This window comes from Loxodonta africana, chromosome 2 (genome assembly GCF_030014295.1).
Source record: "Loxodonta africana isolate mLoxAfr1 chromosome 2, mLoxAfr1.hap2, whole genome shotgun sequence".
In the NCBI taxonomy this organism is placed as follows: Eukaryota; Metazoa; Chordata; class Mammalia; order Proboscidea; family Elephantidae; genus Loxodonta; species Loxodonta africana.
Genome location: NC_087343.1, coordinates 210,702,195 through 210,728,459, shown reverse-complemented (window position 1 = coordinate 210,728,459; position 26,265 = coordinate 210,702,195). Strand labels below are relative to the sequence as shown.

General features: G+C 43.8%; 1 protein-coding gene across 1 annotated transcript in view; it reads left to right on the top strand.

The window, feature by feature from the left end:
• The first annotated feature begins 2,742 nt into the window (after positions 1–2,742).
• The window catches only part of SLC47A1 (solute carrier family 47 member 1), a 48,572-nt gene continuing 25,049 nt past the window's right edge, over positions 2,743–26,265 (top strand). The window contains exons 1-10 of the mRNA XM_064279357.1: positions 2,743–2,965; positions 6,381–6,449; positions 7,417–7,565; positions 9,552–9,594; positions 10,461–10,505; positions 15,239–15,336; positions 15,636–15,949; positions 16,260–16,327; positions 18,539–18,647; positions 18,762–18,837. Coding sequence (XP_064135427.1) covers positions 2,879–2,965; positions 6,381–6,449; positions 7,417–7,565; positions 9,552–9,594; positions 10,461–10,505; positions 15,239–15,336; positions 15,636–15,949; positions 16,260–16,327; positions 18,539–18,647; positions 18,762–18,837 — 1,058 coding nt within the window. The 5' untranslated portion in view covers positions 2,743–2,878. The remainder of the gene's footprint in view (positions 2,966–6,380; positions 6,450–7,416; positions 7,566–9,551; positions 9,595–10,460; positions 10,506–15,238; positions 15,337–15,635; positions 15,950–16,259; positions 16,328–18,538; positions 18,648–18,761; positions 18,838–26,265) is intronic.

Sequence of the window (26,265 nt, the reverse complement as noted above, 5' to 3'; positions counted from 1 at the left end):
CTCCATTTCCCCCCCTCCCCAGACCCTGACAACCACTAATTTACTTTCTGTCTGCATGGATTTGCCAGTTCTGGATATTTCATGTATATGGAATCTTACAACATATGACATTTCGTGTCTGACTTCTTTCACTGAGCGTGTTTTCAAGGTTCATCCACGTTGTAGCAGGTATCAGGACTTCTTTCTCTTTTATGAATAAGTAATATTCCATTGTATGTATATACCACATTTTGTTTGTCCATTCATCTGATGATGAGCACTTGGGTTGTTTCTACCTTTTGGCTATTGTGAATAGTACTGCTACGAACATTCATATACAAGTCTTTGTTTGAAAACCTGTTTTCAGTTCTTTTGGGTATATACTTAGGAGTAGAATTGCTGGCACACATGGTAATGAAGACTCATTAACAACCTGCATTGTGCAGATGATGCAACCTTGCTTGCTGAAAGTGAAGAGGACTTGAAGCAGTTATTGATAAAGATCAAAGACCACAGCCTTCGGTATGGATTACACCTGAACATGAAGAAAACAAAAATCCTCACAACTGGACCAATAAGCAATATCATGATAAATGTAGAAAAGATTGAACTTGTTAAGTATTTCATATTACTTGGATCCACAATCAACACCCATAGTAGCTGCAATAAAAAAAAAAAATCAAATGACACATTGCATTGGACAAATCTGCTGCAAAAGACCTCTTTAAGGTGTTAAAAAGCAAAGATGTCACCTTGAAGACTAAGATGCGCCTGACCCAAGCCATGGTGTCTTCAGTTGCCTTATATGCATGCCAAAGCTGGATGATGCATGAGGAAGACTGAAGAATTGACGCCTTTGAATTGTGATGTTGGTGAAGAGTACTGGATATACACCATGGACTGCCAAAAGAATGAATAAATCTGCCTTGGAAGAAGTACAACCAGTATGCTCCTGAGAAGCAAAGATGGCGAGACTATGTCTCACATACTTTGGATATGTTATCAGGAGGGATCAGTCCCTGGAGAAGGACACCGTGCTTGGTAAAGCAGAGGGTCAGCGAAAAAGAGGAAGACCTTTGATGAGATAGATCGACACAGTGGCTGTAACAATGGGCTTAAGCACGGCAAGGATTGTGAGGATGGCGCAGGATCAGGCAGTGTTTCATTCGGTTGTACGTAGGGTCTCTATGAGTTGGAACCAACTCAATGGCACCTAACAACAACAACAACATGGTAATTTGATTTTTGTTCAGCTTTTTCAGGAACTGCCGAACTGTATTCCACAGGGGCAGCATCATTTTACATTCCACTAGGTTTTGGATTACTTTACGACAAATTCTAAAAGCATTCCTCTGCTCAGAATTGTGTTGCAGGAGGCCCTGTTGGAGATTAAATTCACACTTGGTATCTGCAGTGGTGAGAGAGGCACCTGGGTCTCTGGGTGTTGATGCAGCCCACACATACCCAGGGTTAGTAACAGACCTTTCGTATTTTGAAGAGCTGGGCCCATCAGAGGACTTGAAAACTGCCTTTCCCCAGATATGTATTTTAGGGAAAGAAAACGGAGGTCAGTAATTCTGAACCTTCAGAGGCTAGGCACCTGATCAGGTCCTGACGTAGCATTTTTGGGTGATTGCAGCTCTGGCAGAGTCCCTAGTGTTAACCAAAGGGTTAGAAGTTTGGGTCTACTCAGAGGAGCCTTGGAAGAAAGGCCTGGTGAACTACTTCCAAAAAATCAGCCATTTAAAACCCTATGGACTGCACTTCTACTCTGACACACATGGGGTCGCCATGAGTTGGAGCTGACTTGACAGCAAGTGGTTTGACAGCCCTGGCCAACTGATGGTGCACGGGCCTGATGGAGGTGAGCGCCAGGAGCCATGTTATTAGGAGCCCAAGCAAGAGGGACCTTGTCTGAGCTCAGCACAGAGGACCATTTCCTTTGAAGTACCGTGCCAGGAGCTTGTCAAGAGAGTTGGCATTGCTGACTGGAATAGCAGCAAGCCTGTTTCCCAGAACATCAGCTTTTGAGAGCAACATGATGTGGCAGGCATAAGCAAAGGCAGCAAGGACTTCTTAGGCCCCTCTTCCCTCCTCTAGGGAGTGGAAGCCAGATGCCTACACTCTAGTGGACCACATAGGCCTCCCGGGGGGAAGGGGCTTTCCCAGGAATGATGCTGGATCACCGGGGTGTGGTGGGTGGGGCTGGAGCTCATTTTAAATTAACCTAAAGAAATGAGGTACGTGTCCAAGCGTGCAGCCAAAGCATTGTGGAGGAATTCATACTGGTTGCTGGAATTGTGAGGGACAGTGGCTCAACATTCTAGAAGCTGAATTTCCCCTCACACCTGGGGTTTCGTAGAATCAAAGGTGCTGGGCAGACCAGGACAGTTTCACCCCAAGATTCGGGATCCTGCAGCCTTCCAGTTGGATGATCTCATTTCCGCCTCAGGCACTCCTGTCTGTGGAGTTTCTTGCTGGCTGGAGTTCTTGATATTAAAGGCTATATTCTCCCCAGTCTTCACTGGGATAACAAAGGAGTTTTAGAAGGCAGCCTTTGAAAATTTCAGAGCAAAATATGTGGTGTGAGAATCTGAAGTGAAAAATAAAAAGGCTAGGAGGTTCTAAAAAAGATGATCCTGACAGTGGTTGCAAATAAACTTTTTAATATTTCATGAAGCCCATCAGAAATTGTCCATTTACTTGTGAAAGGTGGTAGAGGCCACTAAGCACCAAGTCACTTTACTTCTGACTGTAGTTGATTCAAGGAGGTTAGGGGGTTTCTCCCTGGGCCCCAGGAAATGTGCCCCAGGAAATGTGCCCCCTCTTTTGGCGGTGATGGTGGCCGGTCATTTGCACTTCCTTGTTTTCTGTCTCTTCCCAGTTCCTGGCCCAGCTGATGGTGTTTCTGATTAATTTCATAAGCTCTGTGTTTTGCGGCCACTTGGGGAAGCTGGAGTTGGATGCTGTCACACTGGCAATTGCGGTATGTATTGAACTTTCTAACACTGATTTATGAAAGCCGTGTGTGCTAGTTTCCCATTATTGCTGTAACATTACCACCAACTTACAACAACACAAACGTATTATTTCACAGTTCTGGAGGTCGGAGTCCGAAATGGGCCTCACTGGGCCAAAATCAAAATGGTGGCAGGGCTGTATTCCTGTCTGGAGGCTGTAAGGGAGAATCGTTCTTCTTGCCTTTTCTAGCTTCTAAAGGCTGCCTGCATTTTTTGGCTCATAGCCCCTTCCATCTTGAAAGCCAGCAATGGGCAGTCGAGCCTTTCTCACCCAGCATCACTCTAACACACAGTCTCTTCTGCCTCCCTCTTCCACTTACAGGGATCCTTGTGAGTACATTGGGCCCTCCTGGATAACACAGGCTAACCTCCTGTTCTCAGCGTAGCTGCTTAGCCATCTTAATTCCATCTGCAACCTTAATGCTCCTTTGCCATGTAACCTATTTGGAAATTTTGGGGGTTAGGAAGTAGACATCTCTGGGGTGGGGGGGCATTATTTGGCCCAGCGCATCATCTAATTGATAATCCATGGAGCTGTAGTTTCTGCTCTTGGTCTCACACCTGGGAGAAGCAAATAGTAGAAAGAGAGTTGCGTTCAGACTTCCTCAGGAGAAACTCTAACTCCCCCACACCACCCCCATTAATTGTCTTACTGAGGGTCCCTGATCTAGAAATGAAACTGGAAGATGAAATCCTAGATCTTAGTGTCCAAACCTAAAGTTAGGAGGAACCCCAAGTCCTCTCTGTATCCTAAATGTAAACCCAGTAACCAAAAAGATATGTCATTGATCCCTGCCAGAGGTTGTCAACTGGCCACGCAAGAGGCCAGGGGGATATATCAACTCATCCAGATCCAGTTCCCGTCAGCTCGACTCCTACTTGTGGGAACCCTGTGTGTGTAGAGTAGAATTGTGTTCCACTGGGTTTTCAATGACTGTGACCTTTCAGAAGTAGATTGCCAGGCCTTTATTCTGTGGTGCCTATAGGTGGACTTGAATCTTCAATCTTTGGGTTAGCATCTGAACATACTGCCTGTTTGCACCACCCAGCGACTCCTTAGCCTGTTAGGTGTTTCTAAAAACCTGAATTCAGTGGCTCTAGGCAAGTGTGTGCCCTCAGTACCCCCCCAGCTTCCTCCACTCCCCTTTCCTCCTGCCCTGCACACATTTACATGACCTTCCTGGTCTCTCCAGGCATTTGAGTTTGCTACCTCTGAATTGTGCAAAACTACTCTGAACCAGGTATATATAGACTGCTTTATTTTGCTTTCAGGGAGTAACATGGACAACCTGAGGCTTAATTGTCCTTTTTTTTTCTCCTCAATGCTCAGAAATTGTGAGAAAACAGAAATGCATCCAGCAAGCCTCAGGCAGAGTCTGTTTGGCTAGGAATTTTCAGGGTGCAGCCAAGGCCCTCTAAAAGCTGGTGCTTCTCGGTGAGGCCATTTAGGCTTCTGTCCATGGACATCTCCCTGTAGACTCAGGGGAAGGTAGCAGGTTCCCGACAGGGAGAGCATTGGGCATTGTGATATCATTCCTTGGTTTTGGGGGCACTGCTTTGGGCTTCCGCCAAGCTCCAGGAACCCCAGTGTTTTGTTGAGGACCCTGGTCAAGGCAAGTACGCCTACAAGGCCTGGGGTACTAGTCTTTTTTTTTTTTTAATTTATTGTGTTTTAAGCGAAAGTTTACAATTCAAGTCAGTCTGTCTTACAAAAACTTATACACACCTTGATATGTAACCCTAGCTGCTCTCCTGCTAATGTGACAGCACACTCCTCCTCTCTACCCTGTATTCCCTGTGTCCGTTCAACCAGCTCCTGTCACCCTCTGCCTTCTCATCTGGCCTCCAGGAGCTGCCCACATAGTCTCATGTGTCTACTTGAGCCAAGACGCTCACTCCTCACCAGTATCATTTTCTGTCTTATAGTTCAGTCCAATCCCTGTCTGAAGAGTTGGCTTCGGGAGTGGTTCTAGTCGTAGGCTAACAGAAGATCTGGGGGCCATTACCTCTGGGGTCCCTCCAGTCTCAGTCAGACCATTAAGCCTGGTCTTTTTACGAGAATATGGGGTCTGCACCCAACTGTTCTCCTGCTCCCTCAGGAGTTCTCTGTTGTGTTGCCTGTCAGGGCAGTCATCATAGTAGCCAGGCACCATCTAGTTCTTCTGGTCTCAGGCTGATGTAGTCTCTGATTTATGTGGCCCTTTATGTCTCCTGGGCTCATATTTACCTTGTGTCATTGGTATTCTTCATACTCCTTTGCTCCAGGTGGGTTAAGACCAATTGATGCATCTTAGATGACTGTTTATTAGTGTTTAAGAGGCCACTTAACAAAGTGGGATGCAGAACATTTTCTTAAGGCAATTCACCTAGACGTCCACTGAAGCCATGGTCCTGGGGTACTAGTGTTGACTTTAGAGATTTGTTTCTGCACTCCTGGTATTCTATGGGATGTAACAGGCTGTGTTAGGTCTGGGACAAGTGGACTTACCCAAATGTGCTAATGTGGTACATTTGTGTGGTTTTTAAATTTCCCATAACAGGGATTCACAGCCCCCTGAAATTGGGAAGTAAAACAGCTGTCTTTAAAAAGCGAAAGCCTGTGTAATAATCTCTGGCCTGATTTTTTTTTTTTTACTCCCTAAACTTATGCATGAAGTCTCTGGGTGGGGCAAATGGCCAACTTGCTCAGCTGCTAACCGAAAGGTTGGAAGTTTGAGTCCACCTAGCGGTGCCTCAGAAGAAACCCCTAGCAAGCTACTTGCTAAAAATCAGCCATTAAAAACTCCATGGGCAAAGTCCTTGGGTGGCACAAAGGGTTAAGCTGTGGACCACTAGCCAAAAGGCTGGTGATTAGAACCCACCCAGAGAAGCCTTGGAACACTTGAAAGACAGTCCTGATGATTTGCTTCTGAAAGGTCACAACCTTGAAAACTCTGTGGAGCAATTCTACTCTGTACACATGGGGTCGCAATGAGTTGGGATCAACTCAATAGCAATTAACAATATATATACATACACATATGTCATATGTATAATGACTCTTATGAATAATTAAAGAAAACAAATAGAAGAAGGATCACTGAAGTTACTTCTCTTAACAACAACAACAACAACAACAACAAAAAACCCTATGGACACAGTTCTTCTGTGACATATGAGGTCACCATGAGTTGGGTTGGACTCTGGGGCAACTGGTTATAATTTAAGCATGTTCTCTGAGCTGACCCAGCTGCTTTGTTAAGGGCTCCAGGCAGTTAACCCAGTGGTCTAGCTGACTTGGTGCTGGAGGAGCTTTGCGGGCTTCAATCCATGCAGATAGAGACTTGTTTTCCTTTCCTCCTTTAGTTCTGTGTGGCCTTATCTCCTTGGGTTTATTTCCAGGTTATCAACATCACTGGCATTTCAGTGGGATTGGGCTTATCTTCTGCTTGTGACACCCTCATCTCGCAGGTAAACGGAAGTGGTCACACTCCCACACGACCCTGGACATCTTCTCTTTAGCGTAGAAGAGCCCCACCAGCAAGAAGGAAGAGCCTTGTGCACAGTCAGCAAGCACCTGCAGCATTTCACTAGCCATCAATTCCCTTTCCCCCTGTGCGCTTTCTCTTAAATGTGGCTGGAGCCAGTATGTATGAGCGTGACTGCACTGTACTACGTTTTGACCAAATAAGGGACATTCTTCAAACTTTCCTTCTTCTATCACTTACCACAATATGGGAGTCATTGATTTGGGTATAGTTCAGTGGTCCTCAAACTTTAGCGTGCATCAGAATCACCTGAAGAGCATGTTAAAACACAGATTGCTAGATCCTGTCCAGTGGCATGCAAGTAAATGCTGAACAGTCAGCTTTGGGGTGGGAGAGGGGAATATCTTGACTTGCAGTGTTTGCCATTTCTGGGGGCGTAAGTCCTTCCTCTGTGGCTGATTTCAAGCTACCACTGAGATGTCACTGAATGTGAAGCTGGGAAGAGATATGCACAAGTGGCTTTCACAAGCTGGTGGCAGCACACCACTGGCCCTACCCCCAGAGTTTCTGCTTCAATAGGCCTGGAGTTGGGCCCAAGAATTTGCGTTTTTAACAAGTTCCCAGGTAATGCGACCCTGACTGCACGTCAGAACCAAATGGAGAGCTTTTAATAATTGTTGATATCTGAGTCCCTGCCCTGGACCAGTTAAGTTCAGAATGCTTGGAGTGGACCCCAGCATCAGCGTTCTTTAACTGTTCCCCAGGTGAATCTGATGGGAAGCATATTTGAGAATCACTTGTCTTTCTTATTATCAGGGCCAACTCTGTAAAGAACATGGCCAAGTTTTTAGAACCGCCTGCTTCTTTAGGAGGCACAATGGAAGGCTTTCAGGGAAGAGTAGGGGTGCCATTTCTGGGATAGTGAGTTTGGTTTTGTTCTGTGTACTCAGACTTTTGGGAGCCGGAACCTGAAGCATGTGGGCATCATCCTGCAGAGGGGTGCACTCATCCTGCTCCTCTCCTGCTTCCCCTGCTGGGCGCTCTTCCTCAACACCGAGCTGATGCTCCTGCTCTTCCGGCAGGACCCGGCTGTGTCCAGGTACGATGGGACACACCATGGCTGGATTGGGTGTGCAGCCAATCCAAATTCAGCCTCCAGGAATTACAAAGGCCAGGGACAAGGCCACACCTCCAGGCAAGGTTAAGCTTTCTTCAACTGATTTCTACCTGGCCTCAGAGGTGCAGTGGTTAAGAGTTCGGCTGCTAACCAAAAGGTCAGCAGTTCTAATCCACCGGCCATTCCTTGGAAACCCTATGGGGAAGTTCTACTCTATCCTGTAGGATCACTATGAGTCAGAATCGACTGGACAGCAATGAGTTTGGTTTTTTATTTTAATGCTTTTCACACTTGGCACCTAAAATCTGGAATCATCTGCTCTTGGATGACTTATAGGATAAATAGTTTTGATTGAAGTTAGATTTTCAAGCATCCTCCATGTGGGATGGTAGTTTGTGGGTTTTGTTCATAGTTTAGTGCTGCTGGACCTGGTTGATACTAAAATCATCTTGGGTGCTTTTAAAAACCATCCATGCCTGTTCTCTACTTCTCCTTACCCCATATTCTGATTTAATTGGCTTGGGGTGAGTCCTGGGCATCAATATCTTTCAAAGCTCCCCAGATAATGCTAATGTACAGTCAAGTTTGAGACCCATTGAATTAAAGTGATAAAGACCTTTCCAAAGTTCTTGTCTTAAACTCATGGCTCTAAACCCAGTAGACATTTGGCAGTGTCTGGAGACATTTCTGGTTGTCACAACTGGTAGGAGGATGCTACAGGCAGAAACCAGGGATGTTGCCAAACACACCACAGTGCACAGGACAGCCCCTCACAACAAAGAATTATCCAGCCATAATGCTGAGTTTGGAGTTCCTGAGTGGTGAAAATTGTTAGTGTACTCAGCTGCTAACCAAAAAGTTGAAGGTTTGAGTCTACCCAGAGGCACCTCGGAAGAAAAGCCTGGTAATCTACTTCTGAAAAATCAGTCACTGAAAACCCTATAGAACAAAGGAGAAAGAAGGAAACCCAAGAATCAGAGAAGGAACTGGACTGTAGGACTAATTGTTTACATGAACCACTGCCTCCTCCAACTTGAGACCAGAAGAAATAGATGGTACCTGGCTACCACTACTGAATACTCTGATCAAGAACACAATAGATGAATCCTGATAAAAAAGGGAGAAAAATGGAATAGAACTTCAAATTCTTAAAGAATCTAGACTTACCGAACTTATTGAGGCTAGAGGAGTCCCTGAGACTATGGCCCTGAGCTGATCTTCAAACCTTGAATTGAAAATATCCCCTGAAGTCACCTTGAAACTAAGTAACAGTTTAGCCCAAAGAGTAATGATTGTCACCTTTGAGTATTGTACTTGTTTAAAAAAAAAAAAAAAATTATATAAGACCAAAAGGTCAACACGTATTTTAAAGCATAGATGGGAAGATTGGGGCCAAGGAGATTAAGTAAATGGAAGTGAAACAACTAGAAGAGAAGTAACAAGAATATTGACAAAATGTGAAGTATTTAGCCAATGTCACTGATCATCATGTCTAGAAATTATAAAATGGGAGCAGGTTTTGCTGTGTATATTGTCACCAAAAATAAAATTTAAAAAAGAAAACGATAAAAGTAATGTTGGAATGATTTTGATGGAAGGTTTGGAAACCTCTATACCAAGAATTACAAGACATTACATAGAGAAGTTAAAGAAAATCTAAGTAAATGAAGAAACATACTGTACGTACACAAAAGAAAACCCTGTGGAGCACAGTTCTACTCTGACACACATGGAGTTGCCATGAGTCAGAATCTACTCCGTAGCACCAGTAATACTGAGGCTGAAAAAACCTGTCAACCTGTTGACTTTAAAGAACCAGGAGAGGTAATCTGGGTTATAAAATGACAAGTTCTACGCGTAAGTTTTCACTTTTGCTCTAGCAATTTAAGCCCATCAGTTTAGAAAGAGCCAAGAATGCAAAAGGCGGTTTAGTTTGCCTTCATCACTTTTTTCCTTTTCATTATATAGGCTTACCCAGACCTATGTCATGATCTTCATTCCAGCTCTTCCTGTAAGTTTTCAAGTGTTAAGAGGTTCCCTTATTGGGGTCCCTTGGTAAAAGGTAGCTGAGAGATCCAGAACTCAGTCTTAACTGATTCTCACGTGTGCTGTTGGTTCCTTCGAGGAATTGTGGCTTTAATTATGCCCATTAAGGACACAAACATTTGTCCCTTGAAGAAATACCAGGGTTAAAGTGACTCTAGAGGCCACTGTCCTGTGTCCTATAGCTGGAGGGATCTCAGGGCTCACCCCTGGAGAAGGCTTCAGACTTGTTTTTTCCTTTTTAATATAGAGGCATGTTCTTACTCATCTCTGAACCCCTGGGGCATCCCTTTGAGCCTTTACACTTTCACTTGCTGAGCGTGTGTTGCTGTCTTATGCAATAGTGTGCCCATAATGAAGGATCCGACCTAAATTTTATCCAGTTGGACAGTTTGGCCATCTGTCCTCATAATTGGCATTGTGTTTTCTTTAATTTATTCTGAAACCCTTTTAATTTGGTATTCTTTAAAAAGCTCACTAAATAGAACTATGGTGTAGCCTACATTGGAAGCACCCAACTAGAGTTTGCCCAAGGGCCTCCATTATGCCACACTGCCTCCAGAAGAGTCTTTACTATGCACCCAAGGAAATCGCACTTCCTTTTGCCAGACACCTACATTTTTCCAGGGTTGCATGGGTAACATTTGTGTGATAGAAGACATATGAAATACCTTGGTCATAAACACCCCTCCCCCTCCCATCCTTAGATGGCTGCCTCCGTGGCTCCAGTCCTCAGTTTTGGTGTAGATGGGCTGTGGCTCCCGGCGTGGCCTGGTCTCACTACCATGTGGCAAGGCTAAAATGTTAACATTTGTCTCCCTTTTTCTCTTATAGGCGACCTTTCTTTATACATTACAAGTAAAATATTTGCTCAACCAGGTAATGATTACTGCCCTTTTTCTTTGGGAAGCTAATGGGAATTTGCAGCTTTCTGTGGTTAGGGACCCTAAGGATACCAGGGACAGGGGAGGCTGCGATGGAGAGAGCCTGCCTGCTGGGAGCCGTGGGAGTGAATACATGTTTCTGTGTTGTGTGTGCAGGACTTTGGTGTTGAGAAGTTTGTTGAGTGATATCAGGGAAAGGACACATTATTTTTGGCTCTGGAAAATTCCTATCCAGTTCCCATTGGAAATATTGTCACTGGCAGGTAGGATTAGAGCCATAGTGCTCTTTGGCTCGGTGTTCTAACCCAGCTGCTTGGAAGTGGGTTCATGTCTGTCTGCTCCTCAGAGAGAGTAGTACGTTGGGCCTGTCTCTCAGGCTCCAGGGTATGAAGGTCCTGTCTAAAAGGTTCCACTTTTCTCAGGGGGGGATATGAAAGCATAAATCGAAGGACACCTCAGGTCAGTCAGAACTCTGCATATATAATAGCACTGGCTAGAGGTCCTGGGACAGTTGCCCTGACTTATTAAAAAAAAAAAAAAAAATAGGTGTGGATTTATGGTGCCAGCATATGTGGGACTGCTGACTTCCTTCCGGATAAATCCAGGTAAGTGGGGATACTGGGCAATGGATCATGGCCACATAGGCGGAGTTTCCCCTACATATGTAACAGGGGGCAGGAGGGAGGGGAGAAAGAATGGAGGAATTTTTCCATCTGTTTTATGGCTTTTAGAAAGGAAGATATTACTCTATTAACAAAACAAGAATATTTCAGAGCTTTATTGGTTAGTATTAGAATTTTATACTTGAAATCTCTGTAGCATGGAGAGAAGGAAATCAGTATTTCTGAAAGAACACAGCCCAGAGCTCAGAAATACCTTAGTCCACTCTAGTGCCTTCTTCCTGGTTGTCAGTCTCTCACCAAATGCGCCAGCCCAAGTTTTAACATAACCGATTGGGAATGTGGATGTGAAAACCCCTCTCTAATATCCTGAGGCAGAGAGAAAGAGCTAGAAGTAGGTGCCATGAGCTGAGAGGGGTCAGGGAGGTTTGAACTGGGTTATGGCAGACATGTAGAGTCTTCAAGGTAGAGAAGGCAAGGAAGGGCACCCCAGAGAGAGGGGACCCATTCACAAGTATGCAAAATACTGGGTGTGTCCAAGATAATGCAGAGTCTTAACTAGTTTACTGAAGTGGGTGGAGGGATACAGTGGATGACAGAATTGGCGGGGTAGGCTGGCCCAGGGTCAGTTTGTACAAAGCTTGGGTTCTCTGCTGAGGATTTTAATTTTTAGGAACCAAATTAATTGGCAGGGGAAAAAATGAGAGTAATGGATACGTTGTTGTCATGCGCCGTCAAGACGATTTTTGACTCATCGCAACCCATGTGTCAGAGTAGAGCTGCCCCACAGGGTTTTCTAGGCTATAATCTGTATGGGAGCAGTTCCCCAGCTCTTTCTCCCACAGAGCTGCTGGGTGGGTTCAAAGCACCATCCTTTCAGTTAGCAGCTAGTGCTGAACTGTTGTACCAAGGCTGCTGGTCCAGACCAGATGATGAAGATCTATGATGAAAAAGAACACCCCAGGGAAGCAGAAGGAGACCTGGCAGATGGATGCTGTAGACTTAAGTGGCTGGTTGGCAGTAGGGACCATGGGAGAAGCAGCAGCTGCACTTTAATCCAAAGTTTCCACCTTGGGGGCCCAGCCTAGGAAGACCATCCGTGGAGACAAGAGAGAAACACCTGGTTTCTTGGAAAAAGTTATTAACTGTGGTGTGGTCATGTTCCCTTGAGGTGGTAGACCTGCTGCATGCAGAGTGAGGCAGGCAGTTAGAAATTTACATCCTCACCGTGGAGGGAGTATTTGAAACTGGGAGTGGCCATATTACCCTTGGAGAAGGTGTAGGGTGGAAACAGAACCAGACAAAACCGGGGGGAGTACTTGCACTTTTAGGGTGGGGGGTTGTCTTAGTTTCTTAGTGCTGCTGCAACAGAAATACCACAAGTGGGTGGCCTTAAAGCACATACATTTATTTCCTCACAGTTTAAGAGGCTTGAAGCCTCAGTTGAGGGCACTGTAATAGGGAAAGGCCCTCTCTCTGTGGGCTCTGGGGGAAGATCGTTGTCTCAGCATCTGTAGCCCTGGTGTTCCTCGGTTCCTTGAAGGTCTCCACGTGGCATCTGACTTCTCCATTTGTGCTTGCTCCTGGGTCTAATCTGCTCTTTTTGTAACTCAGAAGTGATTAGGTTTAGGACATGCCCTACAATGGTATGGCCTCATTAACATAACAAAGAAAACCCTATTCCCAAATGGGATTACATCCACAGGTTAGGATTCCAATACATATTTTTTTTTGGTGGGGAGGGGGAGGATGGAACGCAATTCAATCTATAACAGAGACTTTGGAAGAGAAGGGGACTAGGTTGGGCCTCTTCTTATCTTGCTTCAAGGGAAGATTTCTTCCTGCTTGTTTCCAGTGTCCATTTGTATGCCCGTGACTCCCACATTTATATCTCCAGCCTCCAGTCTTTCCAGCTGGCTGCAGGAGGCACACAGACGTTACGCTTTCCCACAAATCTGCTCTTCTGCTCTCCTGCACTTCATCTCAATGTGTGGTATTGACCCCTTTCTCTCCTGGTAGACTACACTTGATACAGTCCCATCATCCATGACCCTATCTTTTCCTTCACTCCGCCATCTGATCAGCCACCTGGTCCTCTAGGTTCTGCCTGCTCCTTGCCATCCTTCATGCTGCTGCCTCAATTCATTTCTTAACATTTGCCGCTGTATTCTTTCCGTAGGGTAATGTGGTTCAGTGGTAGAATTCTTGCCTTCCACGTGGGGACCCGGGTTTAATTCCTGGCTAATACACCTCAAATACAGCCACTGCCCATCTGTCAGTGGAACAGGTTTCAGCAGAGCTTCCAGACTAAGAAAGAGTAGGAAGAAAGGCCTGGCAACAGAAGTCCAAAAATCAACCAGTGAAAAGCCTATGAATCACAATAGTCTGATGCTGTTGTTCATGGGGTTGCCATGAGTCGGGGGTGGACTCTATGGCAGCTAACAACAATAACAACATTCTTTCAGTAGGATGTTAACTGATCTCGCTGCTGCCAGTCTTTTTCCTAAGCCGGTCCGAAACTATGATGCTTTTTTACTATCATCCTGAGATGTAAATCTGATCACCTAATCCCCTTGCTAAAAATGCATCAGCATCCCCAGATCAATAAGTAGTGATCAGCCGAGATCCTTGTCCCAGTCCCATTAGCCTTCCACTACCAGTGACAAACCTGCTGTCCAGCAGAAAGTCAGGTTTATCGACCCATCACACTGAGGGAGACCTAACACCAGAGGAACCACGGGACATCTCAAAGGACACCAAACAAAGGAAATAGATCAAGTTATTATAAGGTTGTGAAGAAAGGTAGAACATAGATGAAATTTAAACAAAGTTTTTTGATGGGCTCGAAGCAAAACAGGGCTGAGAATCAAGTGTCGACATCAGATCTAGACTGCAAAGTGGACCCGCTTCTGTTTCCTTGGACACTTCAAAGTTAAGGTGAACGCAGAGTGTAGACAGATGTAGACCGTTGCCTCCAGAAGCCTTGTGACACTCTGCACCTGGGTTGGAAATTGAGGGTGATTTCTGTGTTAAAGTGACTTTGATCCTGCAGGCAAGAGGATGCTTATTTCTTACTCATATAACTTCAAACAGCAAAATGCTTATCGTTTAGATGTTAGAGAACAGCGTTTCTCAGGGAGTAAGAAAGCGGTAGTCATTCAAAGAAGGGGTTGAGATGACACTTGCAGCGTGAGGTGGGGAGATGCTGCCTGTCAACTTCGCATTCGGCTTTATCTGTGTCTGCTGTTGCAGCCTGATGAGTAGCAGGCAGATTGTTACTTTCTTAGACTGATGTCATTTTACTTTCTCACCCTGAAAAAGTCTTAATTTGAGGTACAAAGTAGACTTGACTTTTCTCCTGTCCCTGTACTTCTGAGGAGCGTCAGATATGGCGTAGTTGTTCCACACTCCAGGGGGCAGTGGTGGTTCAGTTGTAGAATTCTCACCTGCTTTTTGGGAGGCCAGGGTTTGACTCCTGGCCAGTGCACCCCACGTGTAGCCACCATCCATCTGTCAGTGGAGGCTTTGGTGTTGCTATGATGCCGAATGGTTTCAGCACAGTTTCCAGACTAAGATGGACTAGGGAAGAAAGGCCTGGTGATCACAAAGGTCTGCGGCTCTGGTAAGTTGAGGTCTGACTTTCCAGCAGCTGACAACAATATTCCACACTCCAGAAAGAAACTCTAGTTTCTTAAGATCGTTTTTGGTAAATTTTCTGAATTTCAATATTGGTCAAGAAAGTGTCATATTTTCACCCACTGTCCAATGCCAAAACGACTTGTTTATACCGTTTAACCCCTGCCAGTCCTTGCCCACTTACAGACAAGGCACCTGTCTTATTACTCCTCTGATGCTTTCTCCTTATCTGCCCATTTCTCTCTGTGGCCAGAACTACAAACTCGTGCCTCAAAGAGAGAAGAGAGGGGAGGGCGGGAGGGTAGAAAGGTAGGAGCAGCAAGGATGTGTCATTGCAGCTAAGACATTCTGGTATGCTTGTAACCCCTGCCCAGGCAGCCCCGTTAGAACCTGTGGTGTGTTAGGAGAGCAGAAAACAGCTGTTGTGTTCTCTGGATCTAAGGCACGGTGTGGTCTTCTCAACTTGTTTCAGGGAATCATACTGCCCCAGATCATAACTGGAGTTGCAGCCAACCTCATTAATGCCCTCACCAACTATCTGTTTCTCCATCAACTGAACCTCGGGGTGATGTGAGTCCAGCTGATTCTTGGGACAGGGAGAAGAATGCCTTGCATGTGGCTTTTTAAGGGGGGAGAAGAGTGGGACCTTTAGCTGGTTGGATATCACATATGCATGTGGTTTCCTTCTTGTCCCAATCTGGAAACACTGTCAGGGATGGAGATCAATGCTCCTCTGAGCAGAAAAAGACCTTGGAGCCTGCTGTAGGTTTCATGGCAAGGGATGAGTCACTCATCTATCTCAGTGCCGGGCGTGGTGGGGAAAGAAAGGAGGGCAGATACCTCTCTCTCACTGTTTTCATTCTTTCTAGGGGCTCTGCACTGGCAAATACTATTTCCCAGTTTATGCTGGCTCTCCTCCTCTTTCTCTGCATTTTCTGGAGAAAATTACATCAAGCTACATGGGGAGGTAAGGAATTCTTTTATCTTTGCACTTGGATATTTGTCTTGTTGAGTTCCAGCCAGGTGCCTAGACATATTGGTAAATGGACTGTGTCTGTTCTGGCTGCAGGGTGGTCCTTTGAGTGTCTCGAGGACTGGGGGTCCTTTCTCCGCCTGGCCATCCCCAGCATGCTCATGCTCTGCATTGAATGGTGGGCCTATGAGATCGGGAGCTTCCTGAGCGGTCAGTGTGAGGACAGATGATGAAGACTGTTGGAAATGTGGGGCCCCGTCTAAGAGCAAAGGTCCCTCAGTGGCGCAAATGGTTTACACACTTGGCTACTAACTGAAAGGTTGGCGGTATGAATCCACCCAGTGGTGCCATGGAAGGAAGGCCTGGCGATCTGCTTCTGAAAGATCACAGCCATTGAAAACACCGTGAAGCACAGTTCTACTCTGATACATGGGATTGCCATGAGTCAGAATGGACCCAATAGCAATGGGCTTGGTGTTTTGGTTGATCTAAGAGCAAGGAGTTGCTTGTCTCTCACCAGGTATCATTGGCATGGTGGAGCTGGGAGCACAGTCTGTTGTGTATGAACTGGCCATCGTTGTATATATGGTGAGTGTCTGAGAGCTGATTATGTGAGGGAATCCAAATGTCTTCCTCACCTAGTGTTCTAAAGGAGTCTGAGAATCAGCATAGGTGTTCATAGCATTAAATGAAACAACGCAAAGGGAAAATTTCATCCCAGAGCCTGGGGGGATGCTTTTGGTATAGTGGAAGAGGAGTCTGGGCAAAACCCCAAATGACCTGATCACTGCTAGTTCCCCTCTCCTAACATAGTTAAAATTTGAAAGATTTGATCTTACTTGCACATTTCCCCCCAAAACAAGAATCTTTTCCAGTTGTCACACACAAATGTCTTGAGGGGCCAGGTGGGTGACATAAAGGAGTGAGAGGGCTGGGTGCATGGCAAGGCTCCCCAAGCTACCTGTACTTCCAAGTCCCTAGGTGGTGCGCTTGGGTTAATGTGCTCGGCTGCTGACTGAACGGTTGGAGGTTCGAGCCCACCCAGAGGTGCCTGAGAAGAAAATCCTGGAGATTTACTTTAAAAAAATCAGCCATTGAAAACCCGCTGGGGGTTGCCATGAGTCAGAGTCGACTTGACGACAACTGGTACTTGCATCTCACCAAACCCAGGTCCTGTCTGTTTCTGAGGCCTTTTAAAATGCTGGGAGCCTAGCCACACACTTCAGCCTGAGCCTGGTTTGCAAGCTCGGCATTACAGTGTGAGCTACTACGTTCACATAAGTATTGATAAAATACACATAGGCATTTCCTTCATTTTTCCAGGGGGCTGTGTTATAATTGCCTACTAAATGACATGAAGGTTCCTCTGAATTTCCAGTTGATATTTTCAGTAAGACAAAAAAAAAAAAGTTTCTAATGACTGGGGATTTGTCAAATTTCCTGTTTTAAGAATCATTCTCTTGAGCATCTTTTTTTTTTTCCCCCCCCTTCCCTGGGTAGAATTTTTTAACCTGTATTTTTCACTTAAACACTTTTTCTTTTATATTTCAGTAAATCTAGTAACTACACCTAAATCAAAATGCTTTTTGACACATAGTATTCCATTATATATACTATAAATTTTAAAACAGTTCCCTGGGAGACACAGAAGGTCAAGCTCTCGACTACTAACAGAAAGATTGGCAGCCCGAACCCACCCAGAGACATCTCAGAAGAAAGACCTGGAGATCTGCTTCTGAAAGTTCATAGCCATGAAAACCCTATGGAGCACAATTCTACTATGTGAAATGCCATGAGTTGGAATCTACACGGCAACTGGGTTCTGGGTTAAGTAGTTTAGGGTCTCACAGCGGATAAGTGACTGGGTCAGAATTTGAACCTAGGCAGCCTGCCCTCAGAATCCCCATTCCTGACCACATTCCTCAATGTTTTTTTTATGACCACTCCTAATCCCTCCAGCCCCCCTCACAAAAACGTAACGTTGTTATCAGTTTGGTATGTTCATCATTTTCGGGTTCTATCTTTTAAACTCTACCTTTGATGGTCTTTCAGGACAGAAACTAGATTGGGCTTGTGGCAGTCCATCCTTCTCACCCCCAGGAGGAATGTGATTGCTCAGGGCCCTCTTTAGCCACGCCACTGCAGAGGCCCAGAGTGCTGTGGAAAAACCCAGTCCGTAATAATTGTCAGGGCCTGGGGCTCCCAGGTGGACAAAGGATATATTGCCAGTTAGTCTTATTAGAACTTTTAGGGACCAAGTTTTACCAGTGTCTAAGTTTGCTAGTGCTGCTATATAACAGATATATCACAAGTGGGTGGCTTTAAAGAATAGAAATGTATTTTCTCACAGTTCTGGGGGCTAAAAGTCCAAATCAGGGTCTTGGCCATGTGGCTTCTTTCTTGCTGGTATCTCTGGGTGTTCCTTACGTGTCCTGCCTTCCCCTGAGTGTGCATGCCTCTGTGTCCAGTCTTCTCCTTTTATAACTCAGAACTGATTAGATTTAGAACCCACCCTACTCAGACATGATCTAATTAACATGGCAAAACAAAACAAAAAACCCCTATTTCCAAACAGGATGACATCCATAGGTATAGGGGTTAGGATTCTAACACATATTTGGGGGAGGCACAATTTAATCCATAACAACCGACAAGGTATGAAGCCTGATTTCCCTGCTTCCTCTTCTTCCGGTAAAGCAAAAGTTAGGCTCCGAGCTGAGAGCAGCGAGGCACCCGACCTACCTGCTGTGTGGTCTCACTTTCTCGGTTTCGTTGTTGTAGGCTTCCTTTTCCTTTTAGATACCTACAGGCTTCAGCGTGGCTGCCAGTGTCCGGGTTGGAAACGCACTGGGTGCTGGGAACATTGAGCAGGCAAAGAAGTCGTCTGCTGTTGCCATGCTGATCACAGGTGATCATGCTGACTTCTTCAGTTCCTCGCAACTCCGTTTCTGCATGTGGAAACCCGGTTTTCCTGAAGACCTCCTTTTTCAGTTTGCTGTTTCTTCTGCCGTTTTCCCTCCAGAGCTCTTTGCTGTCGTCTTTTGGATCCTGCTGTCAAGCAGTAAGGATATTGTGGGGTACATTTTCACTACCGACAGGTGAGTGCTGAGCTTTCCACAACAAAGTACAGCGGAGATTTTCTTCAAATGTGAGATCTGTGGTAAAGAAATGGTCAAGTCTGGCAGATGCTTCCACACCGGCCCTCCCGGGTGGTGCACTTGGAGGGGTGTCTGAGTCGTTTGCAAAATCAGAAACTCAACCAATATTACCTGGGAAGAACTGACTAGGTAATTTTCAGTAGGAACTGATTTATAATCTAGAATGCCAAGTTAATGGCTGTTGATGGTGATTTATGCTCCTGGTAGTCAGAATGCTTGTGTGTATTACAGAAGGGAGCCCCTTTTTCGTACCGTTGATTACATTGGTATCACTGGTACCATTAATTATATTCTCAGTTAATTATTTCCTTCCCAGTGACATACATGTATGTATATAAATATATGTGTATGCACACATATGTATTGGAAGAAAGGCCTGGTGTGATCTATTTCCAAAAAATCAGCCATTGAAAACCCTATGGTATACAATTCTATTCTGGCACATAGCATAGGGTTGCGGTGAGTCAGAACTGACCTGATAACTGAGTTTTATATATATATGTGTGTATATATATATTCAAACACACATATATATACACACATATATAATTATCATCTCAAAAGCTAACATTTTACTTAAATGTGGAAACATATTCCCACAAACGACAGCCAAGAAAAAGGCAATAGAGTTTAAGAACTGGAAAATAAATGATAAAACTGTATCTGAAAACCCAAAGGAATCAACCGTAAACCTACTACACACATAAAAAAAGATTATTAATTAATAGAATATTTATATCACCTATTACCATATAGAAATCAACAGCCTTCATATACAACTAGTAGTAAAAAATATAATGAAATATATAATGTAAATGAAAAAATCCTTTTACAATAGCAATTAAAAAACATAAGCTGGGAAAACTTGCATCACAAACAACTGGCTAATATAAGACACCTAGGAAAATCAAGAAGAAAAAGATCAGCTACCCAGAGAAGTGGTCAAAGAACATAAACAAGTATTTCATGGGAAAATAAGCATCAATGGCCCTTAAACATGTGAAAAGATGCTCAATCCTGTAATAGGAGAACAGAAATCCAAACCACAAATGAAATAGTTTTCATCTATTGAATTAGAAAAATAATCCAAAATCCCAGAGTTTAACATGCCTGTGGAAAAAGCTTTGGGGAAAACAGGCATTCTCATATGTTGCCTGTGGGAGTACAAATCACACTTTCACCGTATCTGTCAAAATTACAAAGACATTCTTTGGTCCTACTTCAGGCGTTTTCTTCTATTGTGAAACCTGTACATATAAGAAATGGAGTTTATACAGATTATTCATTGCAACTTTGTCTGTTATGGCAAAGACTGGAACCATTCCTAGCGCCCATCTACACAGGAGACTGGTTAAATAATCTATGGTACACCCACACAGTGGAATATCAAATGGCTGTGGAAAAGAATGAGACAGCTCTGTATATAGTGATACAGAAAGATTTTCCGAATGTATTTTTAGGTGGAAGAAGTACAGACATCACATAGAGAATGCCATTCAATTAAATCATAAAGTAGAGAAGGGGAAAATAAGAATATAATTTTAATTTGCTTATACTTTCATAAACACTGGACAAATTCAGAAACTACTAAGAACTGCTACCTAGGAACGAAGGTGGAAATGGGGTGGGCTGGGAAAGGAGTAAAGGTAAGACTTCTAAGGCTTTCTATATGATTTTGATTTCTTTTAAATATTTGCATATATTATAATCAACAAATACATTTGAATAAAAGAAATGTAATTCTGTCCTTTTTCTGGTGGGGGAGATGGTTATCATGTTCAGTGCTGGATTTCTTATTTATTCATTTATTCAACAAATATCAATGTTCTGGGTTTAAGTGTGACTAAACTCATTCAGAGTCCTGGTTGGTGCAAGTGCTTAACCACAACACTACTAACCTAAAGGTTGACAGTTCAAAGTCATCCAAAAGCACCTTGCTTCTGAAGGGTCACAGCCTTAAAAACCCTATGGAGCACAGTTCCGCTCTGCTACACATGGGGTTGCCATGAGTCAGAAGCAACTGAATGGCAACTAGTTCTATTCGGCTTTTGGAAACTCACTGAAGGGAATTATGAATTCCTTGCCTCCCCTGATCAGTTGGCAGTATTTTTCTAGTCTCCTACAAGTGATCTCTATGTTGTTGTTAGGTGCTGTTGAGTCAGTTCTGACTCATAGTGACCCTGTGTGCAACAGAACGAAACGCTGCCCAGTCCTGCACCATCCGTCAGTCTATCTTGTTGAAAGTCTTCTACCTTACCAAGCATGCTGTCCTTATCCAGGGAATGGTCCCTCCTGATGACATGTCCAAAATACGTGAGACAAGTATCGCCATCCTCACTTCCAAGGAGCATTCTGGCTGTACTTCTTCCAAGACAGACTTGTTTGTTCTTCTGGCAGCCTGTGGTATATTTGGTGTTTTTTGATAACACCGTAGTTCAAATGTGTCAATTCTTCTTCTGTCTTCCTTATTCATTGTCCAACTTTCATATGTGTATGAGGCCATTAAAAACATCACAGCTTGGGTCAGGCACATCTTAGTCCTCAAAGTGACATCTTTGCTTTTCAACACTTTAAAGAGGTCTTTTGCAACAGATTTCGTCCAGTGCAATACATCATCTGATTTCTTGACTACCGCTTCCATGGGTATTGATTGTGGATCCAAGTAAAATTAAATCATTAACAGCTTAGATATTTTCTCCGTTTATTGTGATGTTGCTTATTGGTCCAGTTGTGAGGATTTTTGTTTCCTTTATGTTGAGGTATAATCCATACTGAAGGCTGTGGTCTTTGATCTCCATCAGTAAGTACTTCAAGTCCTCTTCACTTTCTGCAGGCAAGGTTGTGTCATCTGCATGTTGCAGATTGTTAATGAGTCTTCCTCCAATCCTGATGCCACCTTCTTATTTATATAGTCCACCTTCTTGGATTATTTGCTCAGTATACAGATTGAATAAGTATGGTGAAATGACACAACCCTGATGCACACCTTTTCTGATTTTAAACCACCTAGTATCCTTTTGTCCTGTTTGAACGACTGCCCCTAGGTCTATACACAGGTTCCACGTGAGCACAATTAAGTGTTCTGGAATTCCCATTCTTCACACTGTTATACATAATTTGTTACGATCCACACAGTCAAATGCCTTTGCAGAATCAATAAAACACAGGTAAACATCCTTCTGGTATTCTCTGCTTTCAGCCAGGATTCCTCTGACATCAGCAATGATATCCCTGGTTCCACATCCTCTTCTGAAACCAGCCTGAATTTCTGGCAGTTCCCTGTCTATATACTGCTGCAGCCGCTTTTGAATGATCTTCAGCAAAATTTTGTTTGTGTGTGATATTAATGATGGTGTTTGATAATTTCCACATTCTGTTGGATCATCTTTCTTTGGAATGGGCATAAATATGGATCTCTTCCACTCAGTTGGTCAGGTTCCTGTCTTCCAAATTTCTTAGCATAGATGAATGAGCACCTCCAGCACTACATCTGTTTGCTGAAATATCTCAATTGGTATTCTGTCAATCCCTGGAGCCTTGTTTTTCGCCAGTGCCTTCAGTGCAGCCTGGACTTGAACCATTGGTTCTTGATCATATGCTACCTCCTGGAATGGTTGAACATCTACCAATTCTTTTTGGTACAGTGACTCTGTGTATTCCTTCCATCTTCTTTTGATGTTTCCCACATAAAAATATTGTTGAATATTTTGCCCATAGAAGCCTTTATATTTGTAACTCGAGGATTGAATTTTTTTTTTTTTCAATTCTTTCAGCTTGAGAATGCCGAGCATGTTCTTCCCTTTTTGTTTTTTCACTCCAGGTCCTTGCATGTGTCATCGTAATACTTTTCTCAAGCCGCCCATTGAAACCTTTTGTTCAGCTCTTTTACTTCATCATTTCTTCTATTTGCTTTAGCTACTCTTAAGTTCAAGTTTCAAAGTCTCTCCTGACATCCATTTTGGTCTTTTCTTCCTTTCCTGTCTTTCAAATGACCTTTTGCTTTCTTCGTGTATGATATCCTTACTGTCGTTCCACAGCTTGTCATGTCTTCGGTTATTAGTGTTCGGTGTGTCAAATTTATTCTTGAGATGATCTCCAAATTCAGGTGAGATATATTCAAGGTCTTATTTTGGTTCTCATAGACTTGTTTTCTTGGCATAGACGAGTAAGCACCTCCAGCGCTGCATCTGTTTGTTGAAACATCTCAATTGATATTCCATCAATTCCTGGAGCCTTGTTTTTCGCCAGTGCCTTCAGAGCAGCTTGGGCTTCTTCCTTCAGTACCATCGGTTCCTGATCATATGCCACCTCTTGAAATGGTTGAATATCAACTAATCCTTTTTGGTATAATGACTCTGTGTATCCCTTCCATCTTCTTTTGATGCTTCCTGCGTCGTTTAATATTTTCCCCATGGAATCCTTCACTATTGCAACTCGAGGCTTGAATTTTTTCTTCAGTTCTTTCAACTTGAGAAATGCTGAGCGTGTTCTTCCCTTTTGGTTTTCCATCTCCAGCTCTTTGCACATGTCATTATAATACTATACTTTGTCTTCTCGAGCTGCCCTTTGAAATCTTCTCTTCAGTTCTTTTACTTCATCAGGTCTTCCTTTTGCTTTAGCTTCTCGACGCTCAAGAGCAAGTTTCAGAGTCTTCTCTGACATCCATCTTGGTCTTTTCTTTCTTTCCTGTCTTTTTAGTGACCTCTTGCTTTCCTCATGGATGATGTCCTTGATGTCATTCCACAACTCGTCTGGTCTTTGGTCACTAATGTTCAATGCGTCAAATCTATTCTTGAGATGGTCTCTAAATTCAGGTGGGATATACTCAAGGTCATATTTTGGCTCTCGTGTACTTGCTCTGATTTTCTTCAGTTACAGCCTGAACTTGCATATGAGCAATTGATGGTCTGTTCCACAGTCGGCCCCTGGCCTTATTCTTAGTGATGATATTGAGCTTTTCCATCGTCTCTTTCCGCAGATATAGTCTATTTGATTTCTGTGTGTTCTGTCTGGCAAGGTCCATGTGTATAGTCACCATTTATGTTGGTGAAAGAAGGTATTTGCAATGAAGAAGTCGTTGGTCTTGCAAAATTCTATCTTTTGATCTCTGGCATTGTTTGACAAGAAATATGGAAGACAGCTTCCTGGCCAACTGGCTGGAAGAGATCCATATTTATGCCTATTCCCAAGAAAGGTGATCCAACCGAATGTGGAAATTATAGAACAATATCACACGCAAGCAAAATTTTGCTGAAGATCATTCAAAAATGGCTGCAGCAGTATATCCACAGGGAACTGCCAGAAATTCAGGCCAGTTTCAGAAGAGGACGTGGATTCAGGGATATCACTGCTGATGTCAGATGAATCCTGGCTGAAAGCAGAGAATACCAGAAGGATGTTTACCTGTGTTTTATTGATTATGCAAAGGCATTCGACTGTATGGATCATAACAAACTATGGATAACATTGTGAAGAATGGGAATTCCAGAACACTTAATTGTGCTCATGAGGAACCTTTACATAGATCAAGAGGCAGTTGTTTGGACAGAACAAGGGGATACTGATTGGTTTCAAGTCAGGAAAGGTGTGATTCAGGGTTGTATTCTTTCACCATACCTATTTAATCTGTATGCTGAACAAATAATACGAGAAGCTGGACTATATGAAGAAGAATGGGACATCAGGATTGGAGGAAGACTCATTAACAACCTGCATTATGCAGATGACACAACCTTGCTTGCTGAAAGTGAAGAGGACTTGAAGCACTTACTAATGAAGATCAAAGACCACAGCCTTCAGTATGGATTATACCTCAACATAAAACAAAAATCCTCACAACTGGACCAATGAGAAACATCATGATAAACGGAGAAAAGATTGAGGTTGTCAAGGATTTCATTTTACTTGGATCCACAATCAACAGCCATGGACTCAGCAGTCAAGAAATCAAAAGACGCATTGCATTGGGCAAATCTGCTGCAAAGGACCTCTTCAACGTGTTGAAGAGCAAAGATGTCACCCTGAAGACTGAGGTGCACCTGACCCAAGCCATGGTATTTTCAATCACATCATATGCATGTGAAAGCTGGACAATGAATGAGGAAGACCGAAGAAGAGTTGACGCCTTTGAATCGTGGTGTTGGTGAAGAATATTGAATATACCATGGACTGCCAAAAGAACGAACAAATCTGTCTTGGAAAAAGTGCAGCCAGAATGCTCCTTAGAGGTAAGGATGGCAAGACTGCATCTTACATACTTTGGACACGTTGTCAGAAGGGATCAGTCCCTGGAGAAGGACATCATGCTTGGCGGAGTACAGGGTCAGTGGAAAAGAGGAAGATCCTCAACGAGGTCATTGACACAGTGGCTGCAACAGTGAGCTCAAGCATAATAACGATTGTAAGGATGGCACAGGACCTGGCAGTGTTTCGTTCTGTTGTGCATAGGGTCACTATGAGTCGGAACTGACTCGACGGCACCTAACAACAGACTTGTTTTAATTTTCTGCAGCTTCAACTTGAACTTGCATATGAGCAATTGATGATCTGTTCCACGGTCAGCCCATAGCCTTGTTCTGACTGATGATATTGAGCCTTTCCATCATCTATTTCCACAGATGTAATCGATTTGATTCCTATGTTTTCCATCTGGTGAGATACATGTGTATCGTTGCCATTTATGTTGTTGAAAAAAGGTATCTGCAATGAATAAGCCATTGGTCTTGTAAAATTCTATCAGGCGATCCCTGGTGTCATTTCTATCACTGTCATGGATTGAATTATGTCCCCCCAAAAATGCGTGTATCAGTTTGACTGGGCCATGATTCCCAGTATTGTGTGGTTGTCCTTCATTTTGTGATTGTAATTTTATGTTAAAGATTGTAACACCCTTACTAAGGTTTCTTCTCATTTTGAGCCCTGCTATGTCAGCAAAGGAAGGTCCCAAAAGTTTGACTCCACCCACGACATTAAGATCAACTCTACTGTGAGGAAGGAGCTCTTCCCAGTGGTCTTTTGAGTGCCTTCCAACCTTAGGGGCTCATCTTCTGGCAGTGTATCAGGCAGTGTTCCACTGCTATTCATAATGTTTTCACTGGCCAATTTTTTTCAGAAGCAGACTGCCAGGTCTTTCTTCCTAGTCTGCCTTAGTGTGGAAGATCTGCTGAAACCTGTCCACCATGGGTGACCCTGCTGGTATTTCAAAGACTGGTGGCATAGCTTCCATCATCACAGCAACACACAAGCCCCCATGGTAGGACAGACACGTGGTGGTTCTTGGTGGTAGGAGGTCTGTGTGTAGACATTAAAATTCAAGACTCTGGCTTTAGGGGCTAGGCTCCATTTCCAGGAACCAAGCGTAATTCTGCA